Here is a 26,246-nt window from a genome sequence, read left to right as displayed (position 1 = left end):
AGCGGGGCGATGTTGGTGCAGAGATGGGCCTGAGTGGGAAGCCACAAGGCATGTTTGCCAAACAATTAGTCAACCATCCTCCCTCTAGTTAAGAGTTTCTGTGGAAGAGAGACAGCGAGAAAGTTGGAAGAGCAGGGGAGGATTGGCCAAGGGTGAGGCCCAGAAGATCTGGAGTTGGAAGCCTTGGTCTCAGTGGGAGTAAAGCAGTACTCTTTAAGAGGGGCCCAAGTGCAGGATGCGTGAAGGACCACCCTCCCTTTATTCACTTCCCAACTCGACAAGTGAAAGAGAAGCTGGAGGACAATCCCAGAGAACTAGGATTAGAGGGTCTAGAGTTTTAAACACAAGAGCAAACTCAGTGATGCATGGAAAACAGTTTTTCTTTTTTGGTTAACGGAACAATAGCCTTGGAATCTAAGTTAAAATCTGAGAAGGATTTAAACATTTGACGAGATGAAATGATGTGTCCTTACTGAAAGTCTTACAAGTGTCTTATCTCTGGTGTAATCTGAGGTTCTGCCTGAAGGGAAAGAGGAAGCAAGACAGAGTGGTGCCTCACTGGGTGTCACTTCCCAAATTATATGGGGGCTGCTGCTGCTGCTAAGTCGCTTCAGTCGTGTCCAACTCTGTGCGAACCCATAGACTGCAGCCCACCAGGCTTCCCCGTCCCTGGGGTTCTCCAGGCAAGAACACTGGAGTGGGTTGCCATTTCCTTCTCCAATGCATGAAAGTGAAAAGTGGAAGTGAAGTCGCTCAGTCGTGTCCAACCCTTAGTGACCCCATGGACTGCAGCCTTCCAGGCTCCTCTGTCCATGGGAGTTTCCAGGCAAGAATACTGGAGTGGATTGCCATTGCCTTTTTAAGATTTTTTTAAATGTGGATCATCTTTAAAATCTTTATTGAATTTGGTTACAGTATTGCATCTGTTTTACGTTTTGGGTTTTTGGCCCAAGACATGTGAGATCTTAGCTCCCCAACCAGGGATTGAACCCACAACCCCTACATTGGAAGGTGAAGTCTTAACCACTGGATCACCAGGGAAGTCCCTCCAGTCGTCTCTTAATAGAGATCCAGGCTATGTAAAGCAATGCCATTTGTATGAGCTTCAGATGATAAAATGAGCTTCTCTGGTAGCTCAGCTGGTAAGGAATCCTCCTGCAATGCAGGAGACCCTGATTTGAAGCCTAGGTTGGGAAGATCCCCTGGAGAAGAGATAGGCTACCCACTCCAGTATTCTTGGGCTTCCCTGGTGGCTCAGACAACAAAGAATCTGCCTGCAATGCGGGAGACCTGGGTTTGATCCCTGAGTTGGGAAGATCCCCTGGAGGAGGGCATGGCAACCCACTCCAGTATTCTTGCCAGGAGAATCCCCATGGACAGAGGAGCCTGGCGGGCTATAGTCCATGGGGGTGCAAAGAGTTGGACACAACTGAGGGACTAAGCACAGCACTAGATTATAAAACAGTAAGGAGAGAAAGGGGTAAGGAGGGGAGCAGAGTTAAAAGAGAAAGGCAGGAAGATGACAAGAGATAACCATTACATGGCCCCGTGCTAACTCTTTACATCTGGGATCTGCTTGGTCCCCAGCTTACCTTCTACACTGTGCACTGTTAGTCCCATTTTGAAGACGAGCAAACTGAGGCTCTGAAAGGTTAAAATTTTGCTCAAGGTCACAGGGCTAGAAACTGGATAACTCAAGTCTGACCCAGGTTGGAACTCTGTCATCTTCCCACCACACTGAGTTGCATTGTCAAGGGCATTCAAGGGCATCCAGGGTGTTAGCTCCAGACAGAGGTCCAGAGTTGTTAAATGGAAGGCTCAGTGAGTCAGCTTTTCCATGATGAAAGCAGTCGGAAGGTAAGGAGGATTGAATCAGGGGCTGAAGACACCAGAGGACATGTGGACAGGGCTCAGTGGAGGTTGAGAACAATTTGGATGGAGGTCAGTAAACAGGATGCTGAGCACTTCCCAGGGCCCAGAGGAATGTAGTTAGAAACTCGAAACTTCTATGTCTAGGGACACTGGGCATCCACTCAGCTGGGATGTGGGGAGGTGATCCCTTGAGCTCTCGAAACGTCTGTGGAGCAGGCAGTGCTGGAAGGCCTAGCTGATCCTGGGTGACAGGAAGGTGCCCTGGGTCGCAGGGTGGGCCTCTGAAAGGTTCCTGCAAACGTGAAGGAAACAGCTAGCAGGGACTCAAGGGGGCAGCCTCTACTCAACTTCCCGAGGGAGAACCAGCCTTACCGCAGTCTCATCTCCTCACCTCCCCACCACTGCCATCTTGGCCAGAAACTTCTCTTTACCTGGCTTCTTCTTTTTTTTTTAACCTGCCCGTTTTCCAGCTTAGAGCTGACTCTCTCACCATGCACACAGCGGGCTTCGTGATCATTTCCCGGCTCTGTCCTGGTCCTAATCCCCTGTCAGACTCCTGGCAACTCTTTCAGATGTTGGGGCCTGGGGGTTCCTCTAGCTTTAAATTCTGCTGAAGGTTTCAGCTTCCCTTGGGTTACGAGTTCATGCTGAAGCAATGAAGGTAGTGAAACAACCTTACAAGCTGTCAGGGATGCTTCTGACTTCATAAATCTTAAAACATTTCAGTGTTGTTGTTTTTTTTCCCAATGAAATAAGGTGTCTCTGCTAGAGAAGGTAACACACACACACAACTAAAAAGTCTGCAGTCTCTGTATCAATTTTGAAGGCTTTGAGCATAATTGGATTAAAAGACAAGCAACTGGCTTTGCAGAGCCCTAAATCTGTACCTGAGGCATCCAGATTGATGATGGAGATTTAGCTAACTTACTATCTTGCATCAGTAGAATAAATAGGGCCATTAAAAACATACATTTTTTAAATATATATATCTTCATCGCCATTATCCTGAATAGATGATGTGCCAAAAATGTGCTATGAATTTTCCCAAACGTGACAAGCCTGGCAGTATGCTACGAATAGTTACAGTATTATTACCATACGTTCTGGTATGTAGTCTCCAGGAGTAGTTTCTGAAGTTTGACACGGGCTGGTTGTGGTTTGAGGTTAGTGGTTTTTGATTTAGAAATTCCCGTCCACTACTTGGCAGAGCATTGCAACTGACAAGAACAAAATTAGTTTGCAAAATGGAAAATGAACTCTCCCAGCTGTCTGCAGGAGACCTAGCCTCCCGCTCTCCATTCCTCGAGCGGATGTTGGGGAGGAACTGTCTGAAGGGGTGTGGGGCTCAGTCGTGAAGTCATTCACTGAAGTGAATTCCTCTCTCTCCGAGGGAAACCATTCCAGGGGTCGTGCTTTAGAAACCTTCCTTCCTTCATGGAGTTTTGTTTTTGAATCATGGATCTGGTTCTCGGTCTACTCACTGCCAGACTCTATTATTAATAATACCTGTAAATTTATGAGAAGCGTGGCAGTCTGGAGTGGTTCACTACCAGAATATCCTGACTTGGTTTTAAACAATCCCAAGTGCATTAGCGCACTCTCCAAATAGTGGGTCCGTTTCACAGCCTTCGACTCTTAACCATTCCCAGCTGGACGACATCTCTGGATTCTGACGCCCTTGTCTCAGCCCTCTGTATCCTCTGTGTCCACAGTTCACACTGCTCGTGGGGAGAAAATGTGATTTAAATTAATATCTATCTTGGAGGAAGGAGAGGGTAAGCTGCCCAAATGGAAAGTGGAATTCCATGTCCTCATTTACAACTTACAGACAGGTGGTTTTATTTAGTATTACAGTATCACTGGGGATTCTCTTAATTTCTAGCAACAATTAGATGAATGCCTATTTATCTTTGTATGGGTAGTGCTGAATTTTATGAGCACAGAAGAAAAAAGCATATTATCTAGGTTCTTGTTTCTTTCTCCTTCCTCTTTTTTTTTTTTTCTTTTTGAATATCTTGGCAAGGTAGTATCTTTTCAAAAGAATAGGTAGGTGAGAAAAAAAGAGGTAAAAATTTAAAGGCCAGGAGGGTGATAGGAAGTCTTGCATCGACTAGGTAACTACCCTTGATTTATTTAAACCTGCTCTTTGCTCTAGACTAGAGGGTCTCTATCTTGGATTCACATTATAATTTGTTGTCGTTGTTTAGCTGCTAAGTTGTGTCCAACTCTTTTGCAACCCCATGGACTGTAGCCTGCCAGGCTTCTCTGTCCTTGAAATTTCCTAGGCAAGAATACTGGAGTGGGTTGCCATTTCCTTCTCCAAGGGATCTTCCCCACGCAGGGATGGAACCTGCATCTCCTGCACTGCAGGCGGATTCTTTCCACTGAACCACCAGGGAACCGCATTATAGTCACCTAGGAGAAGTCAATGGCACCCCACTCCAGTACTCTTGCCTGGAAACTCCCATGGACGGAGGAGCCTGGTGGGCTGCAGTCCATGGTGTCGCTGAGGGTCGGACACCACTGAGCGACTTCACTTTCGCTTTTCACTTTCATGCATTGGAGAAGGAAATGGCAACCCACTCCAGTGTTCTTGCCTGGAGAATCCCAGGGACGGGGGAGCCTGGTGGGCTGCCGTCTATGGGGTCGCACAGAGTCGGACACGACTGAAGCGACTTAGCAGCAGCAGCAGCCTTTAAAATTCCTGATGTCCAGGCCAGTGAGGATCAGTATCAGAATCTCTAGAGGCAAAACCCAGGCATCAGATGGCATTCTATCGACCTACTAAGCTTTGTGCTAAAGATTTCTTTGAGCCTCAGTATCACCATCGGAAAATAGTTGAAAGTAGAACACAGATTTGTAGATTTGTAGCACTGAGACGGACCTTCACCTATGGTATGAGGAGAATAACATGAGGTAAGATCAAAACCTTGACAATAAAAATCCAATAATAGGGGACCTCCCTGGCAGCCCTGTGGTTAAGAATTCACCCTCTTTCCCATGCAGGGGGTGTGGGTATGATCCCTGGTTAGAGAGCTCAGATCTCACATGCCTCTTGGCCATAAACCCGAACATAAAATACAGGGGAAATACTCTAACAAATTCAATAAAGATTTTTTTTAAATCCAGTAACAACAATCTGTTTGAAATATAATGCTGATAATTTAATCCTAATTACAAACAAGAAAGCACTTTGGAACTGTCATTTAAGCTTAGTGAACCTGCATTTTTCTATCAACAAACTGTCATTTGGAGAAAAAGTGACTCACCCTTATTCCTAATCCCTGGAATGGTCCAGATATAATATTGTCTATTCCACTCTCATATGTGCCTAAATCATATGGTTCCCCACTAGATGAGGAATAAGGTAAATACTCTTAGCCAGGGCAGTAAGTGTTGGTATTTTGCAGCTACGTTAAGAGAAGGCTGTGACACTGGAGAACACCACAAGCTGATAATCACATGACCTGTGTGGAGTTCAGAGCCCACAAACAAGCTCATTGTTTGGATGAAGGGTTTGGTCCTTAATCCAGTTTCTCATACGCCTGTGTTGATCACAGTTTGCATTTCATCAGTACGCAGCCACAGATGATGGAGTCACTGCCTGCTTCAGACTCAAAGTCTCCACACATTTACCAAGTACCTACGGAGTACAAGCACCTAAGACTGTCTGCTCAGGCCCTTCCTATATGGTGAAAGAAAGTGAAAGTTGCTCAGTCGTGTCCGACTCTTTGCAATCCCATGGACTAGACAGTCCATGGAATTCACCAGGCCAGAATGCTAGAGTGGGTAGCCGTTCCCTTCTCCAGGGGATCTTCCCAACCCAGGCATTAGGTCTCCCACATTGCAGGCTGATTCTTTGCCAGCCGAGCTATGGGGCAGTGGTGTAAAATGAGCATCCCCAGGTTACCCACGGTCAGTCAGTGCTCCTTCCAGGGGTCTGCAGCCCTCTCCCAGACACCTGGCTGCACACTGCTACTGCCTTCATCTCTCTGGCTCCTGGGAACCATCCACTGAGAGGCCTCATTCATGACTCTCTTGACAGCAGAGCAGAGGTCCAGACACCAAGGAGCACCCAGAGTGTATAAGGAATAATGGGAGCCTAGAGGAAGCACCTTGAGTAACGTTCTAACAAGTGACTCTCGTTGACTAGATTTTTTTTCAGTTCTCTTGCCCTCATGCTCTGCTCTCTGTTTCATAAGAGACTGTTCCAAGTGTGCCAGGTGAAAAGGGCATCATAAAGCAACAGAGAAAATTAGGACAAATGGGAATGTGAGAAGAGCTTTCTGACAACTTCCTTAGGGCTTCCTTCCTTACAATTATTATTACATTCTCCACCCCTCCCTGCCTCCCGCTTAGGTGGCGTCTGCTGCGGTGATCAGATACAATTTGATCATCAAATGCAAAATGTCTTGCTAACTGGGCTTCCTTTTACATTCCTAATTTATTTATTTTGATAGGTGTTGTTCATTTATTGTACTCAGAGACCCCAACAGATACTAAATGCTGGCTGTGAACACTTGGATACATATTTTTTTCATTTGTTATTTTGAGACAAAGACAATAATCAGTGTTTTGACTAGTTACTACATAATTTCAAAACTTAAGCAGTCACTTTACACATTTGTTTTTTTGCTAAAATTGCTATTTTCTGTTAGGATTTAAAATCTGTTAGAATTATATTAAAAGGTATTTAAAATTTTTAAATCTCCTAGATAATGCCTTAAATGTTATCCTTCCTTTTATTTAAAAAAATTATTTATTTGTATGTTTATTTTTCATTATTCTTCACTGCTGCCTTGTGAAGGCATTCTACTTGCGGCAAGCAGGGGCCACTCTCTAGCTGTGGAGTGCAGGCTTCTCATCACAGCGGCTTCTCTTATGCAGGACGGGCTCTCGGGCAAGTGGGCTCAGGAGTTGCAGCTCCCAGGCTCTAGAGCACAGGCTCAGCAGTTGTGGTGCACGGGCTTAGTTGCTCCAAGGCATGTGGAATCCTCCTGGATCAGGGGTGGAACCTGTGTCCCCTGCACTGGCAGGCAGATTCTTTATCACTGAGCCACCGGGAAGTCTTAATTTCATTTCTCTACCCAACTGAGTTGGATTGATGTACGGTCATTTGCTTTGCAATCAGGGTGAGGGATTATTTTGTTTCCAGTAGCATCCCAGGCACCTCACATGTGCCTCCCATTCACAAAGACAAATTTGCTCCCATTCACAAAGTTCTCTTAGAGCAAACATCCATATCCTGCCTCAGTGGCGCTGTCTGACGTCTCTTCCCAGCCTCCTCCAGGAAGAAGGTCTGACTCCTTGTCCTCCGGGAAGCCTTCCAGACAACCTCCCCACAGAGCCCGGCAGGGGTGGCCCTTCTCCCACTGCCAAGCTTTATCAGATTGAGCTCCTGGAGGGCTGGCCTGGCAGGCAGTGGTCCTCTGATGAAAATGCATTTTGGATCTAAAATGGCTGTTTGTAACCTATGAACCTCTTTCCTCCATGGCTCTCTGTGAGCCTTCCAAGGCGGTGTTTCAAATTCAGATTTTCCACTGTATTCTGTGTGGTCACACTCTGAATGTTTCCAGTGCTAACATGCAGGGTGACAGTTTGAGGACCATGGGCTTTTAATTAGCACATAGATCAGTCCCAAACAACTGCTGCCACCAGGAGAGCCTGCAGCTGGCCTGTGCCTCTTCCACCCTGGACGGCTAAGGGAGAGGCACCATGACCCACTTCGGAAAGACTGCCTCTTCTGCCGCATTCACAGTGCTTTCTTGTATGACAGAGAGAGGGCAGATGCAGGGTGGTGCAGGACTTGGAGTGAGGGTGCCTGGTTGCGAATCGTGCTTCAGTCACAAGCCCAGCTACTTGGAAAAGTCATCCCTCGTAGCCTCTGTCTTTTCATTTGTAAAATGGGCATAATAAAACCCACCCTGCCTATCTTGCAGGCTCCTTATTAGATTTGCATGAGGTGCTTCCTAACCTTTCCAGCTTCATGGAAAAGGAGAACTTTTGCTTAGCACCATGGGGGTAAATGCTAAGGTTGTAAAGCTGGATATGATGGCTCCTGGACTCTGCCTGACTGTCCCCACCAAGGGCTGCGAGGATGCGTCTTTACACATCTGTACACCAGTCGGGAAGTTCTGCTGTGTCCAAACAGTTAACAAATCTTAGCCAGACACCCACACAAGCTCACATTCCTATATATTCTCCAGTCATATAGATATAAAGCCTCCCAGGACTTTCCTGGTGGTCCAGTGGTTAAGAATCCACCTGCCGATGCTTGGGACATGGGTTTGTTTCCTAGTCCAGGAAGATGCCACATGCTGCGGGGCAACTAAGCCCGTGCACCACAATAAGAGAAAGCACTGCGATGAGAAGCCTGTGTACCACCCACTAGAGAGCATAGCCTCCATTTGCTGCAATTAGAGAAAGCCCATGTGCAGCCAGGAAAGCGCAGCACAGACCAAAAAAAAAAAAAAGAATAAGTAAATACAGAAAAAAAAAAAAAAACCAAAACCCTCCCTGTGGGGTGGGAGAAACCAGGTTCAGATGTGTAAAGTGCTGAACCTAGGCCCATGGCCATCAAGTGGCAGAAAATGAACAAGACCCCAAGCTCCTGTCCACCTCAGGTAGAATCTGTCTCAACACTGTGCCTTCAATCATAACCTCATCCTCAGTCATTAGTTATCTTGGGAAAACACACCTAACCAATCACCAAAGTGGTAATTCAGAGAAATGGAACATTTTGTTGCCTTCATTTTATAGGCAGATCCTTCAAGGCAGCTGGCAAAATTCATATCAATGAACTGATGATGTTACACCTGCCTGGGTCTGCATCTATATCCAAATCTATGTCTGTCTTCTGTTCTGACCGCAAGAATCATTAGACCCAAGAATGGACTTCCACACATGTCAATAAGGGCTGTAACAGCCCCTGTGTTAGACGGCGCTAGTGGTGAAGAATCTGCCTGCCAATTCAGGAGACGTTAAGAGGCGCAGGTTCAATCCCTGGGTCGGGAAGATCCACTGGAATAGGTGATGGTACCCGACTCCAGTATTCTTGCTTGGAAAATTCCATGGGCAGAGGAGCCTGGTGGGCTCCAGTCCATGGGGTCGCAAAGAGTCGGACACGGCTGATTGAGCACGCACACGGGGTTGTAAACTAATCTATGTGAGATGCTTAAAATGGTCCTGGGCAGACACTGTAAGCTCAACACTCTGTTAGTATTTATTATTATGATGATTCAAAACAAACCATATCAATCAGTTAGAAAGAGAGAGAGGATCAAAAAATAATGACTCTACTCTGGAGACTTCTTTTACAGCTAAAGAAATATCATCAGATTCTTGTACTCAAATAGCAGCAGCAGCAGCATCTGGGAGCTTTTAGAAATCGAGAGCGTCACATCTCCGACATTACCATCTGCATTTTAATAAGACCCCCAGGTGACTTGTGAGCACAGGCTCGTTTGAGAAGTGCTGCACTGGAGAACCCCAGGGCTGGTGCAAAGACCCTTGGGTCACTGGCATTTTTGGTTAGAAACGATGCAAAAGCAGCACTGACTCAGAAAATCTGCTCTGTCTTATTGATGGACTTAGTCCTAATTGGGACCAGGGAATGTAGGTTGCAGGGTGGGGGGTGGCGACCATGTGCAAGCCCACCCCCTACCCCCACGGAAGGCAGGCCCATCTGAATCAAATGAAATGCTTTGTGCACGGGCCCGTGAGAACACATGTCAGCACAGATACATCAGAGGCCCTCGTGGAGCAAGGCTGAGATCCTGGAACTGTGCTGGCATGTTTGAGGGGGAGGGACAGACACAAACACAACACTTGAAACAGGAGGCAGCGTCATTAGGAAAGTTGTGATTTGAGAAAGGGAGGTTTAGGAGTAGATACAGGGAAGGGAGGGAGTCACTTACGTTAACCCAGGGATGTTCGAGGACCTGCACGGCAGAAAATCGCTGATCCACATCCACCAGCAGCATCATAGTGATGAGCTCCTGTGAACAGAAACATTTGATGCTGTTTGTGTCTAACACTGAAAGTGAAAAATGGCGTGTTTTCAAATGCAGAGGTTCTCTTTTATCTTTGAAAAGCATTTGTATAAGCTCAGCCTTAAATACATCGACTCAACTTACCTGTAGCCGCCTTTTAAAGGAAAGGTGAATATTTGGAATTTAAAATATACACCTTGTAGTTGAGGGAAAAATATAAAATGAAATATTTAAAATCAATTTCATAAAAATGTTTTTAGTAGAAGGAAATAAAGTATACAAGTGAAGGAATTAATATTCCTTTCTCTGTCTAGCATTTTGCACTTTAAAGACAGAGTCCTAAATTACTTTAATATAGAAATCATATTTAAAAAACCCCTTAACTAAATTTTCACTTTGCCAGCTGAAAGAAAAAACGGGTTTTTTTTCTCCTAACTGCAAGAGCATATTTGGGTTTGAAAGAAAGAAATGAGTAAAGACATACGGAATTGCCAACAGCTAGTTGGTAAAATAGAAACTGTTCTTTAGCAGCCAAAGAATTAAGAGGAAATATGTTAAAAATGATTCACAAATTTCCAGAACAATCAATAAAAGTAAAATAGAACCATTAAGAAAGAAACTATTGAATGGTTCTGAAATTAATGCATCTCTGCCATGAGCTCAAATTTATTTGCACCAGAAGAGCACAGCTTGGGGTTTAATGATGAAGTCTGTCAGACATTTGTCTCCTCTGGATTAGAAGTTCCCATGCAACAAAATGGCTAGATAACGTATTATCTGGTCCCTCACCTGCACAGACTCTGAGTACTGCTCCACAGCGGGAATCATTTACTCCCAATGATGTACAGATTCGACCTGTACTCTCTCACTTGGGCCAGGACTTAACTAAAGCTACTACTGTGTGTGTGATGCTCTTTGCAGGGTGCCGAGGGGGTGCAGGAGATGCCCTCTGCCCTCCAGTTACGGAGTGACAGCACTGGGACTTGGGCACGTTCCTAAAGAGCCTGCTCACAGGTGAAAGCTTCTCCACCCCCACCTCTGCAGCCATTATCATCCCATCTCCTTTCACCTCTGAGGCTCTTCTTGGACACTTCTCTCAACTCCACACATTTTCCTATGTCCGGAGGTAGATTCCTGGATAGTTGAAGAAAATGAGAGATTTGGGCCCGCTGTGCACCATTTTCTATGGAAGTGGCCAGGCCTAAGGAGTCGGATTTAAAATTGAACTTACACTCAGGATACAGCCAAAGAAGAAAACAGGTACACTGAATAATCAAAAGATAATTAGTTGCCAACATCAGTTTTAGAAAAACTTAAGTCAATGCTTGGAGACATATACTTGAGGAATCAACTAAAAAGTTTTCTTTTTTTAATCTCCGAGTCTACTAATGTCTCTGTGTAAGATTTTCATAGTTTTCTTAGAGGTTTTAATGACAAAAACTCTTTTAATGACAAAAACAATATGCTTTGTTCCTCATTGCCTCTAAATCCTGGCTGTCTTTCAAGGTCCAAGTTACACCATAGCTTCCCCATGGTGTCTTTCTTGGTCATTTTAACTCATGTTGAGCACCTTCACTTTGACTGCCTAACAAATCATTTAATTTCCTCATTCTTTTATCCATTCATTCAGTATACGTTGAGTATCAGTTATGTCACTACTTAGGCACTGAGGTATAGTAATCAATACAACAGACAAAAATCCTTGTCTTGATGGAATTTACATCCTAGTGAGGAGAGTTAGAAAATGAACTCCATAAATAGGATATATCCACCTATCTATATCTAGGTCAGAGAAGGAAATGGCACCCCACTCCAGTACTCTTGCCTGGAAAATCCCATGGGCAGAGGACCCTGGTAGGCTGCAGTCCATGGGGTCGCTAGGAGTCGGACACGACTGAACAACTTCACTTTCACTTTTCACTTTCATGCATTGGAGAAGGAATTGGCAACCCACTCCAGTGTTCTTGCCTGGAGAATCCCAGGGACGGGGGAGCCTGGTGGGCTCCGTCCATGGGGTCACACAGAGTTGGACACGACTGAAGCGACTTAGTAGCAGCAGCAGCAGCAGCAGCATATCTAAGTAGTGGAAGTGAAAGTCGCTCAGTCCTGTCTGACTCTTTGCAAGCCCATGGACTATAGAGTCCATAGAATTCTCCAAGCCAGAATATTGGAATGGGTAGCCTTTCCCTTCTCCAGGGGATTGTCCCAACTCAGGGATTGAACCCAGGTCTCCTGCATTGCAGGTGGATTCTTTACCAGCTGAGCCACAAGGGAAGCCCAAGAATACTGGAGCGGGTAGACATCTAGGTAGGCAGACAGATACAGACAGGTAGTTAGATGGTAGACCAGATGGAGGTAACAGTGGAGGTGTTACAGAGGAATATGAAGCAAAGGACAATACTGTCAGCCAGGCAGGGGTTCAGAACTGCAACTGGAAATAAGATGTTCTGGGAAAGCTTCACTGAGAAGATGACATCAAGCCAAGACCTGAAAGAGGTGAAGCAATAACCTGTATGGAAATCTGAGGTGGGCTCCAGCCTGCAGTGCAACTGGAGTGGCCACAACGAGTGATGAGCCAGGGAAGCAGGGGCACCTGACGAGGTGGACGACCTGAAGACTGTGAGCGCTTGGGAAGGCCAGTAATTATGACTAACATGCATACAGAGAGCATTCACCATACCATTTGTTTCTTGGCACAGAATGATTCAATAACTCCACAGAGAGACAGGCTATAAGGAAGAGGAAGGCACTGGAAGCCAAAACCTACCTTTGCAGAATCGGAAACGTTATCCCAGTATGGAGAAGGGAAGTCCACTTGCCCCATCAAAATCTGATCAAAAAGCACCTCCTGGTCATCACCACTTCTGTTTAGACGAAAGACAATAATAAAGAATAAACACAGGAAAATGCCAACTCACGGTATCCTTATGCATCGGAGGCCTTCCTTCCCCCGTAAATGTGTAAAACATTGTGTTTTTAAGCAATTCAAAATGTCAGTATGGAACTGCTTTGGCAAATTAAGAAAGAATGAGTTCTTAAATTATATGAGAAAGATTTATGGAAGGCATGTAAACTAGCGTGCACAACACGGAAAAAATAACAAGTCCTTATTAAGCAAAAGGTAGTAAAGTTATGTTCTTTAACACAGCATTCCATTCTTTTCCTGCTACAGGCTCCTTTATGCATGGAGGCTGAATGGATCATTCAGAGAATGGACAAATGCCTTGTGGATGCTGAAGGAAGGATCACTGCCCATACCCACGGAACGGAGGGAAACCACACAGCAGGATGTAAGTAATGACGCCAGCCGCCCAGATGTCCACCTTGAGGCCATATCTGAAAAGGTAAGTGACGCCGCCGTTAGCAAAGTCGGGCTGGGACAAATTACGGAGCATGGCAAAATGGATGGTTCTGCTATCATAAACCAAACAGCAAACGAAGCAAAAATTAAAAAAAAGCCACAACTAACACTAAACTACAACCCACTGGCTAAACAAAATTCAAGAAAAGAATAATAATTAAAAAAGAGACAATTTAAGGCACATGATTAAAAATCAAAGTAACGCTAAGGTCATGTCTAAATATCAGTAAGTGAACGGTTTCAGTAACAATGCCTATTATGGTCATATCAAGTTTGTGTTTTTGATTATTATTTTTTATGAAGAGTATAATTGCTTTACAACGTTGTGTTAGTTTCTGCTGTACAATGAAGTGGGTTGGTTGTATGCATGCATATATTCCCTCCCTCTTGGACCTCTCTCCCACCTTGCCTCCATCCCACATCTAGGTCATCGCAGAGCACTGAGCTGAGCTCCCTTGCTATACGGCCGTTTCCCACTATTTACCTGTTTTACACATGGTAGTATATATATTCGGAGAAGGCAATGGCACCCCACTCCAGTACTCTTGTCTGGAAAATCCCATGGACAGAGGAGCCTGGTGGGCTGCAGTCCATGGGGTCGCATAGAGTCGGACACGACTGAGCGACTTCACTTTCATTTTTCACTTTCATGCATTGGAGAAGGAAATGGCAACCCACTCCAGTGTTCTTGCCTGGAGAATCCCAGGGACAGCGGAACCTGGTGGGCTGCCATCTATGGGGTCGCACAGAGTCGGACATGACTGAAGCGCCTTAGCAGCAGCAGCAGCAGTGTATATATTAACATGTCAATTCTAATCTCCCATTTGGTCCCACCCTCCCCTTATCCCCTTGGGTCTGTAAGTCCATTCTCTATGTCTAGTTACATAAGATTTAAGACAGAGACAGACCTGTGAGACAATTTAGGTCCCAAATTTTAGAAATAATAATTACACATAAGACATTCTCTAATCTATAAAGCACTGGCATACATCATCTGATTTTGTTTTCCCAATAACTTTGTACCTTGTACAGGACAAGTATTATTGCCTACTTTATAAGAAAGAAAACCTAAGTTCAGAGGGGTAAATAATTTGGATCAAGATCACACAATTAGTGGCCCAGATGAGTTCCAACCAACGTCTTCAGGACCCAACCAAATTCTTCTGCCCCGCACCACTCCTCCCCAGTGGGCCATCAGAGCACCCACCAGGGCATCGCCTGAGGTGGTGCCTCGGAGGAGGTCAGGCGTGGCCACAGATGTGGCTCCCAGTCAAATCTGATGAATAAGAAAGTCCTCATTACCCTGCGTTGGGGATTTCTCTTCTCATCTGTTCTGTATTTCTGCCTTTCCGGTCTATGCATCTACAGTACAAGTAGAAAAACTACCTCCAGCCGTCACAGGGGAAGATAATATCTACAGTGCTAGGTGTGGTCTGGTGCCACTCATGAGAAGTGGCAGGGCTGTCTCTTCTTGCTCTCCCACCCTTCCCCATCCTTCTGTTTAAGGACAGCGTTCAGAACACTGCCAGTAATCCTTGGCAAGAAATGGGGCTTACTGAAAGAGCCGTTTGCCCACCTAGACCTGGAGTTCAATTGCTGACTCAGCTACTGTCATGAGCTTATATCAGTCATCAGAGACTGAGTTTTTTTATATGTAAAATGGGGATTATATCATCTACTGGAAGAGTAAGAACTAAATACAGGAGTTTAGCACCTGGCATATGGTACTAGGTCGCCAGTAAGCATTAGGCCACCCTACTATCTCCCCTGATTCTAGAGATTTTCTTTAATCTGTGTTGGCTGCACTCAGAAACAAGCCAACTCCCAGTGGCCTTCTGATGCCTGAGGGTGTTTGTGCTGCACAGATAGTCCATGAGCTGCCAAGTGGACCAAAGTAGGACTGGAACTGGGGAATAAGGAGAGCTTAGGAGAAGTAACCACAGGGACTGTACTCACCCCACACAGCATGTCTGTTTCTTTTATCTCCCAAAGCTAGTTAATTACCACTCTATGTCTCTCTGTTAATTTGAATATTTTTTACTAAGGGGTTAATAATTGCTGTTCTACCTTTAATAAAGGCCAAAAGGAAGGCTTAAGCAAGACTGCAGTAATTGGCAACTTGATTGGGAAAACAGAAAAAATGGCTTTTACTTCTCAAGTTAAAAAAAAAAAGTGAAAAACAGCTGATAGCTAGTTCTGTCTGGATGGAACACAGCACTATGTCATCTATTCTCAAAGCAGACTATGTTGCAAGCACATCACTGCAATAAACACATGAAAAGCATTTACCCAGTCTCTGCAATGATTTCAGGAGCCACGTATGTTGGGGTACCACACACGGTGTACAGGGGGCCATCTACAATGGTGGCCAGTCCAAAGTCACCCAGCTTCAGCGATTTGCTGCCATCTTGGTGTTCATACACCTAAAATAAAAATTAAAAGTGAAAATGCCTTAAAAAATAAGGACATTGTGGTGTAAATCTAATATATGTTGACCTAAAACACAGACTGCCAGATATTTCTCTAGCAAACATGGATTTATTCAGGATCAGCAGAGAATTACAATTTGAAGTCTGTACCTACCTGCAGCCATGAAATTAAAAGACGCTTACTCCTTGGAAGGAAAGTTATGACCAACCTAGATAGCATATTAAAAAGCAGAGACATTACTTTGCCAACAAAGGTTCGTCTAGTCAAGGCTATGGTTTTCCTGTGGTCATGTATGGATGTGAGAGTTGGACTGTGAAGAAAGCTGAGCGCCAAAGAATTGATGCTTTTGAACTGTGGTGTTGGAGAAGACGTCTTGAGAGTCCCTTGGACTGCAAGGAAATCCAACCAGTCCATTCTGAAGGAGATCAGCCCTGGAATTTATTTGGAAGGAATGATGCTAAAGCTGAAACTCCAGTACTATGGCCACCTCATGCGAAGAGTTGAGTCATTGGAAAAGACTCTGATGCTGGGAGGGACTGGGGGCAGGAGAAGGGGACGACAGAGGATGAGATGGCTGGATGGCATCACTGACTCGATGGACGTGAGTCTGAGTGAACTCCAGGAGTTGGTGATGGACAGGGAGGCCTAGCATGCTGCGATTCATGGGGTCGCAAAGAGTTGGACACGACTGAGCGACTGAACTGAACTGAACTGAACCCACGACAAGTTACCTCCAAGTCCCCACATGGCAAGGGAAGGAAATACATTTACAGAGAGGAACAGGAAATGGGAGGACTACGGAAACAAACAGTCCATGGCTTTTCATTGGCTGAGTCCTTGCCAGGAAAGAAGAGGAGTCTCTCTTCTTCCTGTTGGGCTCAACTATGGTCATAGGACATGAGAGCTTCCCCTTCTGGTCTGCTGACTATTAATAATTGCGATTTCGGTTGATTTATTTCTTAACATTTATTTTTCATAAAATAAAAACTCAGGCAACTATGCAGGGGTATACATACAAGAACATCTTTATATTGCTGCAGAATTAAGAACATGGCAAACACCCAGGAAGTGAAAGTTCATTAAATTACGGCATGTTCATACAATGGGAGGCTATAGGACTGTTAGAATGGTGATGTGAGTTTACATTTATTGAAATAAGTTAGATTTGGGAAATGAGGACAGACTTCTGACTGGTTGCATAAAATGTCTATTGAAGAAAAAAATATGTACTAAGAAAAATGTCTGGAAGGACATTATATTGGTGTGTCTGTCTCTGAGTGGTAAGATTATAGGAGATTTTCTTTTCCTTTTGATTATCTATATTTGATGTTTGCTGCAATTCAAATTGATTTGCATAACACAATGAAATATAGAAATATAGATTTTGTGCTAAAAAACAAAAAAATATAGATTTTGTGTTTAGTGCAAAATATTCAGTTTATGAAAATGTCTTCATTTTAATGTATCAGAAGCTTTAAAGATGCAGTTCTTTAGTAAATGGAACAAAAAAACTACACATCTATTAAAACACTTTATTTTCAGTGCCCCATATTTCCAACAAGATCTATTTATATTTTTTTATTAATAATTGAAAGGGGCATTAACATTTCATTTCACCTGTGGCAATTTGGAAAGATTTATCAGGTGCAGAGTCAGCATTCTGTCCAGTTTTCCTTATTAAGGCAGTAATAAGTCTTTCACCTTATTATAGTCTTTCTCTAATCTTTCACCCAACGAATCAAGAAAAGGATGCATGTGACCACGGGCAAGTATTTAACTGCTTTAATTCTAGCCCCCAATCAAACAAAATGGATCTGTTCTAAACAGTATACCAAACAACGTCTGTTATTTTAAAGACAGTATCAAAGGGCATTCAGAATTCTAATTCAGAACCCTCCATTGGAACCAATAAAATACAGAAAAGAGAGCACAGTAAAAGGCTAGTATTCCCATCGCCAGGAGATGCCTCAAGGAAATGGTGAAGTTCTCCACGTACATCAAAATAATTCTTCCAGCCCATTGAGGCCTGCATGTGCCCCTGTTATTGCTCTATGATCATCTGTACTTGCTACAGCAGTGTGAACCTCACACACAGCAAGGCACATCTCCACACATCAGGAGCATGGCTACCGTTCACACACCGCATCTGCCCTCCTTTGGAAAAAATAGGTTCACTTCTCATTTCACTGCAGCATCAAGTGCAGATGTTTGGCCAGCTAAGCTGCAGTATCAGCAATGATCGTTTGGATCTAACTGTTCTGGCAGAAAAAAAGGCAGCCAGAGCCTCCTCTCTGGAGAGACTGTCTTTTCTGGGCAGAAAATGTTTGTTCACATTTTCTCCATACTCGGAACACAGAGTCCTCTCCCTGAGGGCTCAGCCACAATGAAGTGCGGGCTGCCCTTAGGCAGGTATCCAGAGGCTTGGGGGGCCACCTGCACTTGCGCTGTTGGGGCAAGGACAGCTGTATGTCCCCCAAGGATGTGGCTTTGCCCAGTGGTCCTCTGAGATGGACACCATCGTCCCTACTTTAATGAAGCAGCCATCCAGCTCCGGTCGGCATCAGCAAGTTTGAATCATGGACTCTGAAGTATCAGAGATGCAAAACATAATATCCTCCCTGACTTAAACGCTCTCAGGCAAAAGAAATCCCTAAATTGTGGTCTTAGCATGTCAGCCATTCAGGTCGTCCAAATGACAAGCAAATGTTTTTCATGAAAAGAAATCTGAGCTGGGAACACCTAGTAGATCATCTAGTTTAATCCCCAGACAGAGCAGAAGTGTTTACTTCCCTAATTCCATTTTGTTACCAACAATCTCTTCGAAATGCAAAATAACCTCTTGCTTTGATGTTCTGTTAGGTCCAAACATTCATGGTGCCTGTTTTGTGAGGTTGTGCAGAGTTCAAATCACATAACTCCATTTACACAGAGATTTTGTGGCTTGTTTCTAAACATACTATCCATAATCACCCAACTCTATTCAAAAGTTGGGCAAAGGCAGATGCAGTCATAAGTAACATGTTAGTTCTGAATATGACCATGTAATTTTCCTCCATGTACCAAAGGGTTTTTTTTAAGCATCTACATTTTAATAGGAATTTCATCTTACAGCCATATGCCAATTATATTTAATATAGCTAAGTAATAAAGTTCAAAGCTTCAATAACTAAGCAAAAACCACTAAAGACTTACCTAAAATAAAGAAAATGAAGATTATTTAATGATAAAAATCAAAGTAAACCAGCATCGTTTAAATGAAATACACAGAATTGATCCTTTTCATGTTTTCATCTCTCTTTAATCACTACTATGCTTCTCTCTCTCTCTCTTTAACTTTGAAAACCATACAGTAGAATTTTCATGAACACATAAAGAAATTAAAGTGATGTTTAGGAGAGGCAATAAGAGCTAAAAACAAAGGCCTAATCCACGTAATTGAAAACATTTCTGGACCCAAGTACATTTGAAATGCTTCAGCAAAATGTTTTTGCAGGTGAATAAATGTCCAGGCCTCTCGTTTAGAATTCTGTTTAACTTACTTACCATCAGGCAGGGCAGGAAACAAGGTTGCTTTGGGTTTTTCTCTGTCAACACTTGGGGAGAAGGATATAGAAGAATATATTGTCGTGTCTCCCTTCCTCCCGTGGGAGAGCACCTTCCCTAAGTGCTATTGGATTGGCCAAAAAAATCGTGTTTTTCCGTAGGAGCATACAGCAAACCTGAACAAACTTTTTGGCCAACCCATCCCAACGGGCATCTCACAGCTGGGCTCCTGAGAGCTCCTGCTGCCGCCTGAGCTGGACTCTCCTCACCTCTGCCCCAGCCGTTTACAGCAGGGCAGGAATGAGGCCATTTTAAAATGTAGTCAAAACTTTTGTTAAAAATCACCGATTGTGAAATGCATGTGTTTCAAATGTGTGTGTGTGTGTGAGCACACACACAATCTTCACAAAACAATCTCCAGAAATTATTTCACCAAATGGCAGCTATAAATTCACTTTGAACTAAGTTTTTAATTAAACGTTAGGAGTTGGAAAAGCTTCTAACACGTTCACGTCGAAAATGCGGTGTCCGTGGCGTCTCCCACTCTCGGAATCGAGTTCCTTAGCTTGTCTCCTCATTCTGACCTCCTTTCAGAAAGAACCTTAACAGCCTGCAAGTATAAGTTTGGGCAGCCTGACCCAGCAAGTGGGGTTCTGGTTGAAGAACTTTTTGCTGTAACTGTATTTTAAAGTCTCCATAAAACATGCCCCACACATGAGGTGGGGGTGCATTAATTGTCAATCAAAGAGTATTCACAACATGAGATATAATTTAATGTTCATCCAGGCCCTTTAAATACTATAGATGTTCCCCCACATTTTAAACGCCGAGGGGCTATTAAAGAGATGGGGATTAGTGCAAATTACCCAGTATGTAGTGCTTTCACTGTTTTAACTAAGCAGTAAAACTGTGTAATTGCACAACACTAATTGAATGCAGCCACACATAATTGTGGGCTGCCATATGTATCCTATTACCATAAAGACTGTCAGTGTTTTGTAAGCTACTCTTGTGATCATTGCAGATGGCTACAGTCAGAAAAGTTGTTCTCTAGGGTTTATTATATGGCTATAAAGACATCCCATGATTTGACAGGCTAAATGTGTTAAATGGCAACAATTATGAAAAAGATTCCAATTAAAAGCTGAAGGCATGTCCTACCAAGAATAGACCTAGTGAAAGGTCAGGTACGTAGGTTTTTGGTATGCTGCTATTTTACACAGGATTTTCTTTTTTTAAAGGAGAGTTTTTTTGTTTCTTTTTCATTTATTTGGGGTTTCGCAGTAGTTGTAACTTACTGAACAGAAGATTTGGGGCATATGTCTGATCTCGCTTGGATGAGAAACTGAGACCATTTGAAAAAGTTATTTGAAAAACTAAAAGATTTAATACAGGGTCATAAAATGCAGCCGGTGGCCATAAAATAATATGAAAATTCACAGATAACCTGAACCCAGTTAAATGGTTTCTGAGATTCCCATAATAGAGAACTAAAAGCTGACTAATGTAACAGATGTGTTGGAACAAACATAATTGTCAATGATAATATGAATTCAAGGATAACCCTGTTGAAATATTGGCTAATGAACTGTCCGGAACCACTGAAATGTCTTCACAGAGGAGCTCAATAGGTACTAAAAATTACTTCACCGAAGAGAATTTAACAAAACTGGCATGAAATTGACAAAGCTATGACAAAAAAGTGAATTTACTTTTTAACAAATATGGTATCCTTTAAAAAAGACATTTATTTTTCTTCTAGCCACAGAATATGGCCTTTATGACACTTTCTAAAAACAGTGGATTAAATTTAAACCTTTAAGAAGTGAAGTATAACAACATTTATGCAGGGAATTACTTAGCAAAATGTATTTTATGCTCCACATACTTTAGAATTAAGGCTGCTAAAAAAACTTAATTCTTAAAAAAACAAATTCATTTTATACCCACATGTAAAATCTTTATGAAACAAAAATTATGTGAAATAATAAAAATAAAAAAAGGTGTACAGAAGTCAGAAGAGGCTTGGCAACGTAAGAACAAAAAATAAAATAGCTTTTCAAAGTGTTACCCTAGAGATGTCTGTGAAGATGGAGAAGTGAATGCAAATTCCAGGAAACCTGACTCTCATCCGTTCTTTAAATCAGTCATGAAACTATCTAGAAAGGAGTTCTACGCAGCTGCAGTGAGATACAGCAAAAATGCACATTCCTGACTACAGTGATTGTACATCCCAGAATTCTGTTATAACTGGGAATTCAGTGTCAACTGCTGTTTTTAAAAACTGTTACATTTTTGTCACACAAGTACTATCCAATATGTCATTGTAGGAAAACTGGAAAAGACAGATAACATTACAGAGAGAAAAGAATTAAACTCACTCGCAATCTTGACACCTAGAAATAACCATTGTTAAACATATGGGCCTATGAACTTCCAAAGCTTTCTCTCTCTTTCCTGTTCTTTTTCACTGGACTGCATACCCTGAACGCGTGCCCCAGTGAATAAGCATACATGCGTATCACGATTTCCAGTGCCTGCTGGATAGTCCATTGTATGGATGCACTAAAATAATAACCCGCCAGACTACTGCCCGCTGCCGTTTACTGAGCCCCTGCCAGGCCTCATGTCGAGGATTCATGCTTAACATCCCACTTAACGTTCACAACAACTCTGTTAAGTACTATCACCGGTATTTTTGCAGATGAAAAATATTGAGGCTCAGAGATGTTAAGTAACTTGCCGAATGTTACACAGCTAATAAACGGTAGAGCCAGAACTTAAGCCCGGGCATGTTCAAGTCCATGATTCTAACCAGTATGTCCTCCTGCCTCCCCCTTATGCCAATATTTTAAAAAATCAGTGCCCTGACCTATTTCTATATATACATTTTTCCTTTCCATGCTAAAAAACACTGAGATGATGATCCCTTTGTATGTATACATATCTGATATTTTTTTTTCTTTAGGTCACATTTCTAAAAGTAGAATTACTTGACCACAGAGTTCATATTATTTAAGGCTGTAGTTATGTATTACCAAACTACTTTTCAGAAGAGTTCCATCAGGTTAATCTTGAACCGAGTCATATGAGATGACTGGTTTCCTCCTAAGCTTGCCAACCCTGCATATTATTATTATTTATTATTAATCTTTGCTAGTCCAGTAAGACCATGTCATTTAAAAATAATTTGATTTACTTATTTATTTATAGCTGTGTTGGGTCTTTGTTGCTGCGTGGGCTTTTCTCTCGCTGTGGCGAGCAGGGGCTCACTCTCTAGCTGTGGCGTGCGGGCTTCTCATCACAGCGGCTTCTCTTGCTGTGGAGCACAGGCTCTAGGGCACACGGGCTTCAGTGGCTGTGGCACAAGGGTTTAGAAATTGAGGCTCCCAGGATTTAGAGCACGGGCTCAACAGCTGTGGTGCACGGCCTTAGTTACTCTGCGGCATGTGGGATCTTCCTGGGTCAGGGATCGAACCTACATCTCCTGCACTGGCAGGCGGTTTCTTTACCACTGAGGCACCAGCGAAGCCCCTTAAAATGAAGTGAATGATGGTATTCTACACCACAGTGACAGAGGAATGGGCAGTGGAACAGACAGATGCTGGCCCCCCCGGAGACACTGTACTTTGACTTCCTGTCTTCTTCCCCCTGGTGGAATCACAGGTCCTTGCAGAAGTGAAAGTCAAAGTCACTCAGTAGTGTCTGACTCTTTGCGACCCCATGGATGCTACAGTCCCTGGAATTCTCTAGGCCAGAATACTGGACTGGGTAGCTTTTCCCTTGGAGAAGGGCCCTCAGTAAATGCTTAGTACAATAACTGGCATATTACTGTAGTAAATTATGTTTGGGGAAAATGTTCTTTTTCTTATCCAAATGCAGATAGAAGGACTTTTTTTCTTTCCTAACGTTTTCAGTCACTCAGTCGTGTCTGACTCTTTGCGGCCCTATGGACTATAGCCTGCCAGGCTCCTCTGTCCATTGGATGTTCCAGGCAAGAATCCTGGAGTGGGTTGCCATTTCCTGCTCCAGGGATCAAACTCACATCTCTGGCATCTCCTGCACTGGCAGGCACATTTTTTACCACTAGTGCCACCCGGAAAAACAAGCATTCCATTTCTTCTTGGGGATTTCAGTGATTAAAAGCTACTGACTTTTCAAACAGGTGTAATTGTTAGAAAGTTTTTCCTTACGTCAACCTCAAATCTGTCATTAACGTCTTCTCCTTAGTTTGAGTTCAGTGTCTCATATGCAGCACAGAAAAGCTCTCCCATCTCCTGTCCGGCAGCCTCTGCTGGGCCACTCTGCTGCGCTCTCTCCATGTGTCTGGGTCCCGCCCCACTGAGCTCACGTGGCACGAGCAGGACAGAAGACTCTCGTGAGAGTGATGCTCTTTCAGGGAAAGCGTCTAAGGGCACATTGGTATTTTTAGCAGTCATGTCATACTGACTCTCGTAATGAACTTGTTATGGTCAATGAACAGCCTTTAAACTAGCCCAAATTTTCCCATTACTGTTTTTCCACAATGGTCATTAAAACAACCACACCAAAACAGACCTAGTCCATCGGGACTTATGCTTTTAACTCTTGTTAAATTCCATCTTACTGGTCTGGGACCTTTATGGAGCCAAAGATAGTTGCAGATCTCAGTTCTGTTATTTACTATATAGAATACATCTTCATGTCGACTCACTGGTAATGGTGATAAGGGCAGGGCCAGTGACAGACTCCTGTGAGATCCACGGCTCCCTTCCTTAGGGTGACCCCCAGTCTGTTCATCCACATTCTGGTGGCTCAAGTTCATCTTGCAGATCTATTCAACTGTCTTTGTTTATGACCTCTACTGTCCATCTGTGGCACTGGCCTTATCCATCAGTGGAGTGAGCTATCTGACCACAAAATGAGTTTACTTGAGGATTAAGACAGAAGGAAATCCATTATTTGGTAAAGTCAGTGTTGACCTGAACTGGAAACTAAGAAGAGCAGGAACACAACCTCTGGTTATCACTAGAGAAAAACAAGATAATTTATTCCTAGATTCAACCCATTTTGTGAAAATGCAGGTCATTAGCTATACATGCCACTTTGATGGGCAGCAAGGAACAGGCACAAATACCTTGACAGAGTTTCTAAAAGGAATTTTCTGACCTAGAGAAGCAGTTTCCCTGAGAAACTGCTTTTTCCCAAACAGTATTTAGGAGTTTGGAAGCAAAAAGATTTTTGAACAGAAATTTTTTTTATATCTCAAGAAAATTGCTGTTTATTTCTGGAATCTAATAAAAACTAGTTATGTCAGTTATATTTTTGCCAGTAGGACTTTAATTTTCCTAAGGAGAAGGCATCTGTGTATACATTTAAAAAAGACGGTCCCAGCTCACTGCAAGAAACAGGCTGCTTTTTGCTGCCAAGGGTACAAGCTTGCCATCTAGCGGTGGCTCATGAAAATGGAAAGCAGTTGATCTTAGGCCATTTCTGTTTTGTTTTAAAGCAAAAAGTTCCTTTTTGTCATAAACTATCACGTCGGATGTGATGCATACAATGGTTTATGCATAAATGCAGCTGGGGAAGCTCTGTACTTACTCCGCTCCCTTCAGAAAGGTTTATTCTGCAGCCAACGTGGGTCCTTAATGTAACTGATGGATTGAGAAATGACTAAGGCTTGCCATATTTGTTTGGCTGCATCGTGTCTTAGTTGCGTTATGTGGGATCTTTAGTTGTGGCAAGTGGGATTTAGTTCCCTGACCAAGGATAGAACCCCGGGCCCCTGCACTGCGAGTGTGGAGTCGCCATTCACTCACTCTCTCGTCTAATCTACCCTCTCATCCACCTGTCACTCATCCACAGCATCTAAGGACCAGGCCTGATAAAGCAAAAGAATCACATAAATTCACTGACACAATATACTAATTAATAAAATAAGGCCTTAGTAACAATGTGATAATAAAATTATAAGAGCTATTTCTATTAGGTCAGCTCCCAGTTTTCACCTAAAATATGACTGGAAACATCACTGTACACGTGTTTTTTTTTTTTTTTTTTCATTAAAATGCCTTGATCTTTAAGTACTCAGACTTGAATAAATCATTCACAGGATCAATATAGATCTGAAGGCCAAACTACAATATTTTTATATTGCTCTTTAAGAATTAAAAATAAAAGAGTTCTCAAAGTTTTTTCTTATACGATACTATATAAAATGAAATCTATAGCTGAAATGCCTACAAATGTAAAACATAATTCTTTGGTACTTATTATAAACACTAAACACTTATGAAGCAAAAATTTATCAGCAGTCTAACAGTTCAGGGTTTTTTTTTTAAGATCTCTTCATAAAATAGTAATGCAAAGTGTGCAGCGAGGCCTTTTTTATTTAAGTTTCTGGCAGTTAGAAATGGATTGAAACTCTCTGCATTAAATTTATTATAGCATTTTTCCAAAAATAGTCTCTGGCTCTACATTTTTCCATTAGATGGTAAATCCATGCCTGGGTAAATAGTAACACTTTAAAAGCAATGTCAAAACTGATGAAAGATGATTGTTACAACTTACAGTTTTAAACAGTTTCATTTTTAGGGATAATTTAATTTTTATTACAAATAAAAGGGGAATAAAAAAAGAAGGGAATAGTCACATGGTATCTCTTTATCGTCATACAGTCCCCTTAAAGGAGACCCAAAGGAGTTAAGTATCTTGTTCAAGGTCAGAGGATCAGCCAGTGTAAGAGTAAAGCCCTTGGTTTTGAACTTTTGTCCATCTGACTATAAATCCTGAGTATGTGATTTTGTGTCTCCCATGATGATTCTTCTCATTTCCACAGACAGGTCAATAGAATGTGAAATTAATAGAAGTCTCAAGGGCAATTAGTAATGTCATCCTAATTTTGTTAAAATTATTCTATTCTTCTACCTAGTTTATCCCATAATAGCTTTATCCCTGCAAAGCTCGCCAATCCTTACTACTGTCCTATAGAAAGAAATGACTATACTGGAGAAGCAGAATTCTTTTAGTTTTTCATATATATATATATATATTTTAAACCTGAATTATGA

At 42.8% G+C, this 26,246-nt stretch overlaps 1 protein-coding gene across 1 annotated transcript in view; it reads right to left on the bottom strand.

The window, feature by feature from the left end:
- The window catches only part of DCLK1 (doublecortin like kinase 1), a 352,622-nt gene that overhangs the window by 26,976 nt on the left and 299,400 nt on the right, over positions 1–26,246 (bottom strand). The window contains exons 12-15 of the mRNA XM_070380418.1: positions 15,514–15,647; positions 13,122–13,199; positions 12,631–12,727; positions 9,789–9,869 (exon numbers count right to left, since the gene is read on the bottom strand). Coding sequence (XP_070236519.1) covers positions 9,789–9,869; positions 12,631–12,727; positions 13,122–13,199; positions 15,514–15,647 — 390 coding nt within the window. The remainder of the gene's footprint in view (positions 1–9,788; positions 9,870–12,630; positions 12,728–13,121; positions 13,200–15,513; positions 15,648–26,246) is intronic.

The sequence above is a fragment of the Bos mutus genome, chromosome 12, assembly GCF_027580195.1.
Source record: "Bos mutus isolate GX-2022 chromosome 12, NWIPB_WYAK_1.1, whole genome shotgun sequence".
Classification (NCBI taxonomy): domain Eukaryota; kingdom Metazoa; phylum Chordata; class Mammalia; order Artiodactyla; family Bovidae; genus Bos; species Bos mutus.
Note: the sequence above shows the minus strand (reverse complement) of the source record. Positions and strands in the feature narration are given on the sequence as shown.